This window comes from Gopherus evgoodei, chromosome 8 (genome assembly GCF_007399415.2).
Source record: "Gopherus evgoodei ecotype Sinaloan lineage chromosome 8, rGopEvg1_v1.p, whole genome shotgun sequence".
In the NCBI taxonomy this organism is placed as follows: domain Eukaryota; kingdom Metazoa; phylum Chordata; order Testudines; family Testudinidae; genus Gopherus; species Gopherus evgoodei.
The window spans coordinates 24,489,873-24,504,368 of NC_044329.1; the positions used below are offsets into that span (position 1 = coordinate 24,489,873).

The following is a 14,496-nucleotide window of genomic DNA, read 5'->3' on the forward strand; positions in this document are numbered from 1 at the left end:
GGAGAACCAGCTGCTCTATAGGGTGGAGACTGACCACTGTCCACTTCAGGCAGTGGACAGTACTCCACCCCTCACCCAGGTTCCCCATTCGTCGAGGTGAAGAACCAGTATGTATTGGCAACAGAAAGTGAGAACAATGGCTGTGGAGGAGCAGCCACCTGCCCCCAAAGCTAGGAAGCTCATGGCCACTGCTCCCAAAAGGAGAAGGAATAGGGTGCTGGTGGTTAGGGCCTCCCACTTGAGGGAGACAGAAGCCTTCATCTGACAACCTGGCACGATGACCTGGGAGGTATGCTGCCTGCCTGGAGCCCATATTCAAGATGTTATGGAAAAAGGCTGAGGCTCATCCACTTTCTGACCACTACTGCATGATGCTCATCCATGTGGGCACTAATGACACTTCCAGGTATGACCCTGAGCAGATCAGTGGTGACTTCAGGGCTCTGGAAGCGAGGGTGAAAGAGTATGGGGTGCAGGTGGTGTTCTCATCCATCTTCCCAGTTGAAGGTAAGGGCCTGGAGAGGCACGCACATCCTGGAGATGAATCCATGACTGTGCAGATGGTGCTGATGTGAGGGCTTCCACTTCTTCGACCATGAGATGCTGTTTCCCTGCTTGGTCAGGTGAACCCCATCTCTTCCCAACATACCTTCTTCCTGGAACAGCATCTCATGGCTGAGGAAGCTAAAGCCCTGCTCTATGGAATCCCCATTGTTGGGAGTTTTTAAAAAGAGGTCAGAGATGTTCTAGGCTTACTTGGTCCTGCCTCAGTACAGAGGGCTTGACTTGATAACTTCTTGAAGATCCATCCAGCCCTACATTTCTAATATTTTATTATTATTAGCTTACTAAACCCATTTTATTGCCAACCAAGAAAAGGACAAACAAAAAAGGTCTGATCTTGGGATATTCCACTGTCCAGAAGAATCTTTAAAAGTCTCTTCCCTGTCTCTTCTGCTCTCACTCTTTCTGACTTACCTTCAAAAGATCATTTAGTAACTTCACAGAAAGATAACCAGGGGATCCATTATAATTTGAACACAAAGATCTATTTCAATCCCGGTTTTCTAGAGGAAAAGAATTATCTTCTCTCCTCAACAGAACAGTCATTAAAAAAAAACAAACTTTTCCCTTTAGACTCTAGAGTCTGAAGAAGTTATAAAGAGAAGAAATATTGCACTAAACCTTTGAATGAGATGTGACTGCATATAATCTTGTGGGTATGGAAAGAAACAAACTCCTGAAGAAACAAAACTACCCTCCGGTTTTGATACAAAATTTCTTCCACTCAGTTAAAGAAGGGGTATATTCCATGAGAACACCCATCAAAAAGCATGCACATGATCATCTGTAGTTCTCAGATTCCCTAATCTTTTCTCCCCCTCTGTGACCATACTCAGACATTTAAAAAACTCTATATCCCCAAATATGAACACTTCACTATATTAATCTAAAATGCTTCTCTGTTAACCCATGGTACGTAATAGGTGGGCATGGGATCATTGGGCACATGGATGCCACTCACCACCTCCCTACTTGTATGGGAGAAGAGGGGACAGAGTAACTTGGGCTCCCACTGGTCTCTCTTCCCTGGCTTGTCCCACCTGCTTCTGCTTCCACAGGATGACTGGAATCTAAGGAGACTGATGGGCTCCTCGAAGGACAGGCAGGGGGACGAAGGAAGGGTTTTTTCCTCCCTGTAATCATTTTTGCTTTTTTTCTTAGGGTGCCACAGTTTATGCTTGTCATCAAATTTTATCTGAGGTCTAAAAGGTAAATTTTCCCATATGGTAAAATTGGCAAATCTTGTGCAGGGTTTTTCATCTTCCATCCAGCATCCTAGAGGTCTGGTTCCATTGGAGTTGGTGGGTTAAAAAAGTGTCCAGTGTGAGGTCGCTGTAACCCAATGGACTACATAGAAATGGGCCTTGAGCATGATGAGGGGTATGCCACCATGTCTTGCACAGCATGCAGGTCCCCTTAACTCTTCTACCTCTATAATGGATGATGGGACTAGGACTCTGGCTGCCCACTTGGCACCCCAGACAGGCCCTAGGGACATTGCCTGCAAACCCTCCTCAGATTTATAGAATATAGGGCAACTAAGGAAGGGGGACATCAGACTGGATGGGAAATGATCCCAAACTGAGCCACAAGGATACATCACAGCTGTGAGTGTACCCTGTTACACATAGGCAGTTTTATAACAACAAAATATATGGAAAAGTGTGTGTGTGAGAGAGAAAAAGAGAGATCTACACTAGGCCATGATCATGGACATACTGGTCAACCATGAAAGGAGGATGGACTATTCTGTCTCCCGTTTTTCTTCTGAGCAGTATAGAACAGCAGTAGCCTTTCTTTCTTTTATACCCCCTCTTTCACTCTGATGAAATTACAGCCTCGGGTTTAACTCAACCCATATCATTACTCCATCAATAGGAAAATAAATAAAACACAACCAGACTGAATTTATTAAACAGTGTTCTAGCTCTGAATAGGATGCTTTGTTTCAGATGAATCATGCTCCCAACAAAATAACTAAATTTCTCACTTCTCTGACGCACAGATTTTAATGCATCATTCAAGGTTGTTCCTCATGATGTGCCTAATGGATTACTCAGCTCAGCATGAAACAAAGACATCTACTGGGCTTAAGGCAGGAAGCCTGAAAGCTTTGAGTGAACTGTGCACCTAAACCCACTGACTAGGAGACCAATCCATTCTACCACAAAAAAAAATGTTGTAGCAGTTAGATGTGTGTGTGCGTGCGCACACGTGTGAGTGCAGATATGCATGATGGATGTTACATGTTGGTCTGGAGTGGCATAAAAAGTTTCTTGATGGAATCTGGGACAACTGCATTAATCACAAATGGCACAAGTGAGTTTTTCAGGCCATCCAAACAAGTGTTGCTAAAACCTGCACACAATATCATACTCGTATGTATTCTGTATATGCCACATACAATAACTCCTCACATAAAGTTGTCCCAGTTAACATTGTTATGTTGTTACGTTGCTGATCAATTAGAGAACATGCTCGTTTAAAGTTGTACAGTGCTCCCATATAACTTTGTTTGGCAGCTGCCTGCTTTTTCCACTGCTTGCAGGAAGAGCAGCCTGTTGCAGATAGCTGGTGGGGGCTTGGAACCAGGGTAGACCGGCAGCCCCCTGCCCCCATCAGCTCTCTGCTCCCCTAGGTTCCCTGTGTGGCAGCCACCCAGCAGGCTATCAATTGCCAGCAGTTCATCTGTCCCTCCCCCCACTGCCCTGTGCTGCTCCTGCCCTCTGCCTTGGAGCTGCTCCCAGCAGCCTCCTGCTTGCTGTGCGGGGGAGGGAGGTGAGAAGAGGGGAGCTAATGTCAGGATGTCACCCTCCCCCCTGTTCCTGCTACCCGCCCCCGCTCACCCCATCTCCATAGAGCAAGGGAGGACAAGAAGGACTCAGGACGGAGGGAGCTTGCTGGCAGTAGCTGCGATCTCAGCTTGCTGATCTACTCAAAAAGGCAGTGTACTTAGAATGGGGTCAGCCTACATAAAGGTGAAATGCACATCTCTCTCTCTCTCTCTCTCTCTCACACACAGGGTGCGTGTCTCTGTCTGCTGTGCTGTCTCCCCTCCTTCCATTTGTGCTGCCTTGTAGAGTGTGAGGCTACATTAACGACAACGGGTTAACCCTTGAGGGCTCAGCTGTTCCAGTCCATTATTTACCAGTACTGCATTCCCTGGGAAATATCCCACCCTCTTCCATCCTTTAACTCCCGGTTGGTACCCCTAACGCGTCACCTGCCTACCTCAAATATGAGAGCAACACGAACTAGGAGAGCCATACCGGCTCGGACGTCGCCCAGATTAACAAGGTCCGCACCAGATGTCGAGGAACCAGGACAATCTGACGATAAGTGGGCTACTGGAACAAACCATTCATAGACGAGACAAGAGAACCTGGAACTGATGGAATGCTACTATAACAGTAGACCTAAGGAGAGGGGATATATGAAATGTATGAGGGGGCTATGGATAGACAAAAGACCTACATCCACACTTACTGAGAAACAGCTAGTTACCCAACGCTTCAACATAGTAAAGAGGAAGCTGCTCTCACAGCTTGAGATAGACCAACTGCACATTACATCCCAGACTCAAGAAGGCCTGGAAGAACAAGTGGATGTGCAGCCCACTCCTGAAGCTGAAACTTCACTGCCACCCCCTCTATTGCAGAGCACAGCAGCTGATATGAGGCATAAGATCATGAAGAAACTAGCTACAGTCAATCCTCGAGACCAATTACCAAGGCTCAGTGGAGAAGTACCATCAGATAGTATGTTAGAAGATGCCAATAGGGCCCTCATGACAATCCCTACTACCACCATAACTCAAACCAATGAACTGGTATACGCTACAGCCTCTGTAATCCTGGAGATGCTTGGCTGTACGATCAAGAAGAACAACAGTATATACCCACCCTGGAAAATGAGGTTGGAAGATAAGACCAAGGGGACTAGGAGAGAAGTTAGTCAGCTGGTGGAACTACAGAAGGGTGTAGAGATTAAGGATAAGACTCGGCTACTGGGAAAAATACAAGGGCCTGACTCCATCTGAACCCCTAGAGACTGCTAAACAAAGGCTCACAGCACTGGCTACCAGGTAAAGGAGATACACTAGAGAAGCAGAGGCCAAAAAAGTAAATGCCCTGTTCTCTAAAGAACCATCTAAGGTGTACTCCCAATTACAGTGCAACAACACAATAACAGCAGAGCCACCAGCAGCAGAAACTGAACAGTACTGGAAGAACATATGGGAGAAAGAGAAGACTCATAACACCAGTGCAAAGTGACTGCAGGACCTGAGAACAGAGCACAGCAATCTCTCAGAACAGAAATCAGTTACCATCACAGTAAAAGGCATCCAGCAGTGGGTCAAGAACATGAAGAGCTGGACAGCACCTGGACCGACATGATCCACACCTACTGGCTAAAGAAACTAACAGCAGTCCATGAATGCCTAGCAGCACAGATGAACCAGCTGCTGGCAGCAGGCTCCCACCCAAACTGGCTAACACAAGGAAGGACAGTGCTGATCATGAAAGACCCCTGCAATGGAATAGAACCATCCAGCTACCGGCCAATAACCTGCCTCCCCACAACATGAAAAATCCTATCAGGTATCATAGCTGCCAAGCTACAGGACCATATGGGCCAGTACATGAGCACAGCTCAGAAGGGCATTGGGAACAACACCAGAGGCTCAAAACACCAGTTGCTCATAGATAGAGCAGTCACCCAAGACTCAAGGTCTAGACAGACCAATCTGAGCACAGCATGGATTGACTACAGGAAAGCCTACGACTCAATGCCCCACACGTGGATCTGTGAATGTCTGTTGCTATACAAAGTCAATAGGATACTAAGGACCTTCCTCAAGAACTCAGTGGGACTATGGAAGACGACACTGGAAATCAACTCAAGGCAGCTTGCACAAGTGGCCATCAAGTGCGGCATATACCAAGGTGATGCACTGTCTCCACTGCTGTTCTGCATAGGCCTAAACCCCCTCAGCCAGATAATTACAAGGACTGGATATGGGTATAGGTTTAGGAGTGGAACTACCATCAGCCACCTCCTCTACATGGATGACATCAAGCTGTATGCTAAGAATGAACGAGACATCGACTCACTAATCCACCTGACGTGGATTTACAGTGAGGATATCGGGATGTCATTCGGACTGGAGAAGTGTGGCTGGATGGTAGTGAAGAGAGGGAATGTAGTCAAGACTGATGGGGTGGAACTACCAGCGGGCCACATAGCAGACATACAGACCAGCTACAAGTACCTTGGCGTCCCACAGTCACATGGAAACCACGATGAGGAGGCAAGGAAGACAGCAACATCCAAGTATCATCAAAGGATAAGACAGGTCCTGAAGAGCCAGCTCAGTGGGAAAAACAAGATCCACGCCATTAACAGATACGCCCTGCCGGTTGTCAGATATCCTGCCGGTATACTGAGCTGGCCAAAGGAGGACATGGAGGCTGCCGATGTGAAGACCCGGAAGCTCCTCACAATGCATGGAGGTTTCCACCCCAAGTCCAACACTCAGAGACTGTATACCAGCAGGAAAGAAGGCGGGCGGGGCTTGGTGAGCGTCAAAGCCACTGTCCTGGACGAAACCCGAAGCATCCAGGAGTACATCAGTAAGATGGCCCCCAAAGATGAGCTGCTGAGAGAATGCCTGAGGCAGCAGCAGACATGGGAGGAAGACCAAGCAGAAGAAGAGCCATGGCAAGACAAGATCCTGCATGGGATGTACCATCGACAGATAGCTGAGGTGGCTGACATTGGGAAATCCTACCAGTGGCTGGAAAGGGCTGGACTAAAAGACAGCACTGAGGCACTGATCATAGCAGCACAGGAACAGGCACTGAGCACCAGATCCATTGAAGCAGGGGTCTACCATATAAGAGAGGACCCAAGGTGCAGACTGTGCAGAGAGGCCTCAGAGACAGTCCAACACATAGTGGCAGGATGTAAGATGCAGGCAGGAACAGCATACACTGTGAATGGCACAACCAAGTGGCTGGCATTGTGTACAGGAACATCTGCATAGCGTATGGGCTAGATCCTCCCAAGACCAGATGGGAGATTCCACAGAAGGTTGTGGAGAATAGCAGGGCTAAGATTCTGTGGGACTTCCAGATCCAGACGGACAAGCAGGTACTGGCCAATCAACCAGACATTGTGGTAATAGATAAGGACCAGAAGACAGCGATGGTGATAGATATAGCAGTGCCAAGTGACAGCAACATCAGGAAGAAGGAGTATGAGAAGCTGCAGAAGTACCAGGGCCTGAAAGAGGAACTAGAGAGGATGTGGAAAGTGAAGGCCAAAGTGGTCCCGGTGGTGGTAGGAGCACTCGGGGCTGTGACTCCTAAGCTGGGTGAGTGGCTCCAACAGATCCCAGGAACAACATCAGAGTTCTCTGTCCAGAAGAGTGCAGTGCTAGGAACAGCTAAGATACTGCGCAGAACCCTCAAACTCCCAGGCCTCTGGTAGAGGACCCGAGTTTGAGGAAGACACATACCACCCATAGGGGTGGGAGGGGGGTTATTTTTATATATAAAAAACATCTTTTGTCTGGTGAAAAAAAAATTCCCGGGAACCCCCGACATTTACATTAATTCTTATGGGGAAATTGGATTTGCTTAAGATAGTTTCACTTAAAGTCGCATTTTTCAGGAACATAACTACAATGTTAAGCAAGGAGTTACTGTATTTTACAGGGGAAAAAAACTACCTTAGGAAAGTTTTAGAGAGTTTAAAAAGATATTATTTTTTAAATTCCTCTATCTGGAAAGTCATACGCCTTAGTTACCATGAAACCAAGGTAAAGAACTCAAAGGGAGCCACACAAACTTCCACAATTACCTACGTGTCATGCTTTTAAACTCTTATTTTAAGACCTTCCAAGATTAGAACTAAGTGCTTCTATGGCTCACTGGAAAGTCTGGAAGCTCACTTTCACAAGATGCTCCCTGTTTATAGCCCTGTAGTACTGCAAGATAGCCAACTCGAAAGCTTGTGAAACGTATATCAAAATAAGTCATAGGCCCAGGGCTGAACAATGATTCTGCCTTAGTTGGATATATTTTTCAGTGGAAATTCCATACTGGGGGGAGAGAAAGAAACAATTTTTAGGCAGGTTGAAGCTGCTTTGGAATGTTAGAATAAGTCTCAGAGGAGATGAATATGTAGGACAGGTGGTCAGAGATGCACGAACGATGTCCAAAGCATGTGAAAAATTCATTGAACACATGATGTGAAACTGATCACATGGCTATCACGTCTCCATGTGTGTTTATATATATCAGAGACATATACAGATAAATAAGGAATTCAATATTACTTTTTATGTTTATGTCTCTATACTGTATTATACAGAGTGTGACATATAACAGCATCATTAAAGCAAAATAAGACATCACTAATGCTTTAATTCAGTGATTAGGAAGCTGTTTTTCCCAGTTACTGTTGTTGCCATTTGAACACAATGGCTTGTTATTACCATGAACCATGGTGTATTATGTAATATGTCTTGCATTGCTAGAAGGGAAGATAATATGTGTTACCACTGAATATATTTTTATGCCTCTTGAAGCGATTCGTGTGGACTCAGCTGAGATTTCACATTTATTAATGACCAGCTTTGGCATTCTCAGAAGCACCAGGCACAAAGTGAAAATCATAGGTAAGCAGACTTTTGTTTACATTGACTCAGCAATTGTTTTTTGTGCCCAAATTGATATAGGAGACCATGAAAGAGCAATACATTGCTGATAAATTTAGCTCATCCCAGAAATGTTGGCTGCATCACACACTGACTGAGGAAGGGGTTTAAAGGGTTTCAATTACAACCCAGATTTTCTCTACATTTTAGTAAAAAAGTATTTACATTCTGTAGAGGGTCATGAAGCAACCATTTCATATCAAATGCCATGCACATCTCAGACACTTGTTAGCACGTCAATATCCCATTCTGATAACTCACCTACATAGCTCAAAGAGATGACCAGTTCACAAGGCATTTGATACGAATGTTAGGCCTTTTATGAGAGAAAATCCATTGTAACTGTGATACATTATTACTGCCAGTGCTCTTATTAGCAGGTAACTCCTCTGCTTAGACAGAGCATAGAGCTGTCTAAATATCAGGCTACAAATACTCAGAACGCTAGGAATCACATGTTCAAACTGGGGGATTCAATTCAGCTTTTCATCTTTCCATAGAAGATAAACTGAAGTCCACATAGTTTACTGTGTTTGGGCTTTCAGAAAACAAACAAAAACTTTATAATCAAAGTTCTTTCTGTTTTGCATAACCACTAAACACTGTACAGCATGTTTCAAGAACAGGTGTTTGTCTTGCAGTTTTTCACCAAAATCTCCCTTTTCCTCCTGTTGTGGTGCTCTGTGCATAAGCTGTCCTTTTGGCTGTCTCACCTTCCCTGAAGAAATGGCTGCACTGCACCCACATACATACGCTTTGTACCGAACTTTGGTTTTGTTTCAGAGGAAAGGTACCATTTTAAAAGTAAATGCAATGCATTCCACCTTTGTATTAACAAACCATTTCACTGTGAGTTCCTCAGGGCAGAGACCATGTTTTCCTCTGTGGTTTTGGCAATCTCCTTTCAAGATCTCAAATATTCACTCTTCAAATATTCAGGGAAAAACTCACATCCTGGTAGCATGAAAGTTGTTGGGAACAGTGGTATGAACACTGGTTTAATACAGAGAAGGCAGTTTCTGAATATTCCATACTAGAGCTAAGCAAAATTTTTTGATTTAAAACTTTATTTGGCAAAAACTGCAGATTTGGTGATACCAAAATATTTAATGAATTTGTGCCAATTTTCCTGAATTGTTTTGGTCAGAAAAACCCTGAACAAAATTGCAAAATATCTGAAACATTTCAATATTTTCAAAATGCAAGTGAACTGAAAAATCCAGTATTTTCATAGCTCTAATCCTGATTCCACACAGACAGGTTGCTTCAGTAAGGTCTGGACAAATGCATTCTGCAGCTATTTTTACTGCTGCTTCAAATAGGTGCAGTATGGGCTTCCCCTCTAGACATGCTGCCAATGGCACTGGCAGTATGTATTTAGGTGTATGTGGGATTCTGGCATGACCTTAGCACAGCTGACTAAACTTTCTTGTGACCACAGAGTATGCTGAGCACAACAGCCAGGCTTTTTGCCCAGCACTGAAAGGAGAATCTAGGTCAGTATCTTTTCCTGCTATTAATTGGGTAGGTACACTAAGGGGAGTGAGAGTGAAAAGCTATCTGTATTTTCTGCTATTCCTTAATGCACCTGCATAAGAGATGTCCGAGGATTGTGCCATAAAACATCTTTCTGAAGTAGAAATATTTACAATACAAGTCAGCAACCTATTGTACAGAAAGGTTAAGTGAACTACCTAAGCTCATGCCATAAATCCGTGAAAAAAATCCAAGATCTTAATTTTTAATCTCTTGCATTGATACTTGACACTTCCTGCCAATGGGAATTACACAGAGAAATTCCCTCAGTGCACATTAAAAATGTACCTCTACACTGCTCACTTCAGAGAATATCCTTACAACCAAGAGAAAAAAGGGCAAGAAAATGCAAAAAGCAAACAATATTTGAAAGCATTTTTCTCTTTCTACACAATTTGTACTTTGAAATGATGAGAAACATACATAAGATTTAAATTATATATGGAAAAATACCTATTTTTATCAGTTTGTATTTCTGAGGTGCTATTTGCTCAAAATTTTGTAGCATATGTGACATCCTCATCATAAGCCTATAAAAAGAGATTGTACAAAAATTTTCCTTCTGTTTGTTTTATACTTCAGCAGCAACTGAGCTAAATATTTAAAACCTTACAGGAGACATTTTCAAAGGTGGTCTGTTATGTGCACTTATGGAGCAATTACCAGTACTTGCTTTTTTTGGATAAGAACACAGAAATGGACAGAGATACAGTACTGTAATAAGATGGACAGATTCGCTATGATATTTCAGAACAGATAATGGTTACCTGCATGAATGCTAACATTGCTGTACTGAACACATTATTCTGTAATGAGATGAGCAAGAACTGAAATGAACTTTAAAGCCTGTGTCAATGTGCAATTGAAATGGATAATAGTCCAAACGCATCATATCAAACTAGAGTAACTGCATTTGAATATATTCAGAAAAATCCATGATTACACCCCAGATCAATCTGAATGATTTTACAGTGAAAGACTCCACTGTTTCAAAATAGATTTGTGTGTAGATGGCATCACTTGAAATCCAGAGTCCAGCAGATGTGCAGGAAGGTATTCTATTTATTTAAATTAATTGAACCAATGTTCCATGTACTTCCTAAAACATCTGTTTGCTTCCAAGTTCCTTCTAGACTTGTGACTTATTTGCTTACACATCTGGTTCTTTTCAATCACTAGAACTGCAACACACAAATGAATGGAAGGTGGGAGGATCAACTAATCTAGGATGCCACAAGGAGCTTAGCTATTCATATAGCAGTAGTAGAGGGAGAAGGCAGAAGAGAAGAGTGATCTACCCTCTGATATCAACACTTCATTGAAAAGGAAGCTCTCTCTGTTGCCCATTATCCCACTGGGAAGGTGATGACCAGCTGACTTTACTCTAATGTCTCATTTTTACTACTCAGCAATGACCTGTTCATTGGCTGCCAGCAGAGAGAGAAGAGGAAAGAGAGATGAAAGAAGATAGAAGATAGGGAAGCTCTGATCTTACCCACCCAGGAAAGAGCTACTTGACAGTAGTAGTACAAAAGCATCACAGAAATAGAAGGCAGATTTTCAAGACGTTTCAGTTTTTACGGATGAACTGTACAAGCCATGATCACAGAAAAACAATGTACCGGTATGTCCACAGATCTACAAGGCAGCAGCATATATCTCATATTTCAGTCAAAAACTATGGCCCTATTTTAATTAACTGCTTTTTCTGCTTATGGTATACAGATAACGCAGGGCATTAATCCTGCTTCTTGAACTGATACTGTAAAAATGCTGTCTTCTGCTTCTCTTGATTGATACCATATGGCCTCATATTTTACCTAATAGTAAAACTCTCCATCACAGTAATTTCTCAATCCATGTTTGCAGGAAATTAAATCAAACTCATCCTTTGGCCCAGGACAATACTTTTTTTTTTTTTTTAGATCTGCAGTAAATTTCAGTCTTGAAAATTTGACTCAATCAGTTGTAACAGTTGGACAGATTTGCATTTCTACCTGGACAGGCAGCTCATTAATAATTTCAATATGGAGGATTGATATAGGGCTTCAGAACACCATATTAAATTATTAATATCTGTCTGACTGTTTTCTTATATGGCTCTCAACATCATAATATCTTGAAAGGCAAGTTAAATACAGTCTGCTTTATCATCTCAATTTTACATTTTGGAACACTGAGCTGCAGACAGGGCGAGTGCCTTGCTGAAAGTTGATCCATATGATAATGACAAAGCTGAGAATGGAACTGGAGTTCTCTGTTTAACACAAATTTTACTGCCTCTCCAACAAGGACACAATCAGAAATGCATTTTTTAGATTATTCCATGTTTGAGTTTTACTCTCCATTGTTCATACATTTCTGCTTCAATATATATATATATATTTTAGATTTGTTCTTTTCCACTTTGCTTATAAACGAGTCTCGACCTTAACCGGAGCACGGTTACTGCTTCTCTTACACACAGGCAATGGTGCAAACTAAATGAAATGCAAGGCATGCCATCCTGCTGATACCATATAAAAGTTCAGAGCTGGCAATATTTCTAATGGATTGTGCTGGAACATTTTCTGAAGCAGAGAGCAATATTTGGGAGAGGTGAGTGCGGGGCGGGGGAGATTCCTTTCACTAAAGCATTATTCTCCGCAGACGTAAATCTACAGAATCATTGCTGTTATGCCAGTAGATAAATTGATTAACTGTTTTTCTCTCCTATTAAGTTATGTACTAGCATAGTTTGTTCAGCAATGCTTAAACTGCAAATTAATAGTGAAATCCTAGTCCATTGAAATCAATGGGAGTCCTGCTACTGACTTCAAGAGAAGGAGGATTTTACCCTATATATATATTTCCAAAAGCAAAGTCAGTCACAATATTTGCAACTCAAATATTCCAGTATAAAATAAGGACATTAAAAAAAAAAAAGCAACAACCACCTATAACATCAATAATGCTTAGCTTTATGCAGTGTGAATGATTTCAATGAGAATACTCACAGAGTCTAATTCAGGAAAGTATCCCTGTTCAGGAAAGCATAGAAAAAACATGTTTGAATAAAATTGAAGTGAATGAGACTTGAACACATGCTTAAAGTTAAGCATGTTCTGAAGTGCTTTCTTGAACAGGGGAAACAGTATGGGAATTAAATACATGTGTAAATCTAGCCAACTAACATACATGTATACCATATATAGCTATATAATCAAAGCTGTTTTAAAGAGTATAAAGGTTTTAACGAATGCTGCAAAGTTCATAGATTAAAGCATTCAAATTATTTTTTGTTTGCTTGCAAATCACTCAAATTCCATTCAGAGAAAGTGAAATATGTCACATTTCAGTTTCATGATGTACCACAGTTGAGTGATCTACTGTTCTACTAAAAAACAGAGCTTACCATGGAAGTGCTGAAACAATCTTAATTACTATGTCAAATAACTTGTTGCCTGCAATTCTGTATTATCATATGACCATACATTATTTTGTTCTCTGATATATTAAAATTCTCCAAAGAGCTTTCAAACAGATTTTAAATTTTATTTCACAGCACATGTCTTAGTTGTATGGAAAGCCTGACCTTTAATAGAGAGACTAGTTATTCAATCAACACATATAATAGACTGTATTACACATGCACCGAAAGTCTAACTACCGTGTCGGTGATAAAAAAACAAACAAACTGTAAAGAAAAATCTAGGCCCTTGTTTAAAAATGAAAACAATCAGCAACACAGTTCAGCAGCAGAGAAAGATAAAGAAATGATAATAATCCTCTTGCTCCTCACATGAACTACAACAAGCCATTTGAGTGCGACTTTTAAAGCTGAAAATTGTCCATCAAAACACAAAATAAATTCCTCTAATCCTTGTGCCACAAATTACTAACCCATCTGGAAAGCTAAATGTGGTGTGCATGTTTACAAGGGTCTAAATATAATCTGACAGAAAGGCAACTAGGTTAGTAACATGTACCCAAATAAATAAATAAATAAATAAAATGGCGGAAACAGTTTGACCATACAGTAAGCAGGATTTACAAAAGTACTTACAGCTCTCTATCTCCAGTGTGCAGTTTTGTTCATCCAGCGGGTATCTTCGTAGATCCATCATACAAGCAGCTGTTGTTGTAATTCTAAAAGAAAAGCATATATGAGGGCCATTGTTATTATGTGTGATTCATATCTTTGTTTGATTAAACCGAGTTGAAACAACAGAGTGTGGATTCTGCATGATAAGCAATTTTGCTTCTTGGCTTATTACTAAGATATTGCATGTGCTGGCTATTCGTAAGGGTATGGTACTACTAATCTAGTTTATGGAAGCAAACTCATATGCCAATTTGGTGGACAAGTGGACAGATTATTATATTTATATGTCCATCACCATAGAATCTCAGAGCCTTACAATCTTCAATCTAGTAATACTGACCACATCCCTGTAAAGTAAGGCAATATTATCCCCATTATACAGATGGAGAAATCAGGCAGAGAAAGACTAAGGGTATGTCTACACTGCCCCCCAAAAAAAAAAAAAAGTATATTCTTAACTCAGGTTAGCAACTCCACGTGACCTACCCTGGGTTAAAATAGCAGTGAAGACATGGTGACAACTTTTAACTCAGGTTAGCTCAAATCCAACCCCATTCTCTCCTATAAGTTGTTACTTGACCCGCTAACA

General features: G+C 41.9%; 1 protein-coding gene across 7 annotated transcripts in view; it reads right to left on the reverse strand.

The window, feature by feature from the left end:
* Positions 1 to 14,496, reverse strand: part of GABRB2 (gamma-aminobutyric acid type A receptor beta2 subunit) — a 278,489-nt gene that overhangs the window by 84,787 nt on the left and 179,206 nt on the right. For all 7 annotated transcript variants that reach the window (XR_004001666.1, XR_004001665.1, XM_030573200.1 and 4 more), the window contains one exon: positions 13,869 to 13,951. Coding sequence is in view for 5 of the 7 variants with exons in the window: in XM_030573200.1 (XP_030429060.1) it covers positions 13,869 to 13,951 (83 nt within the window). In the remaining 2 variants the exon portion in view is untranslated. The remainder of the gene's footprint in view (positions 1 to 13,868; positions 13,952 to 14,496) is intronic.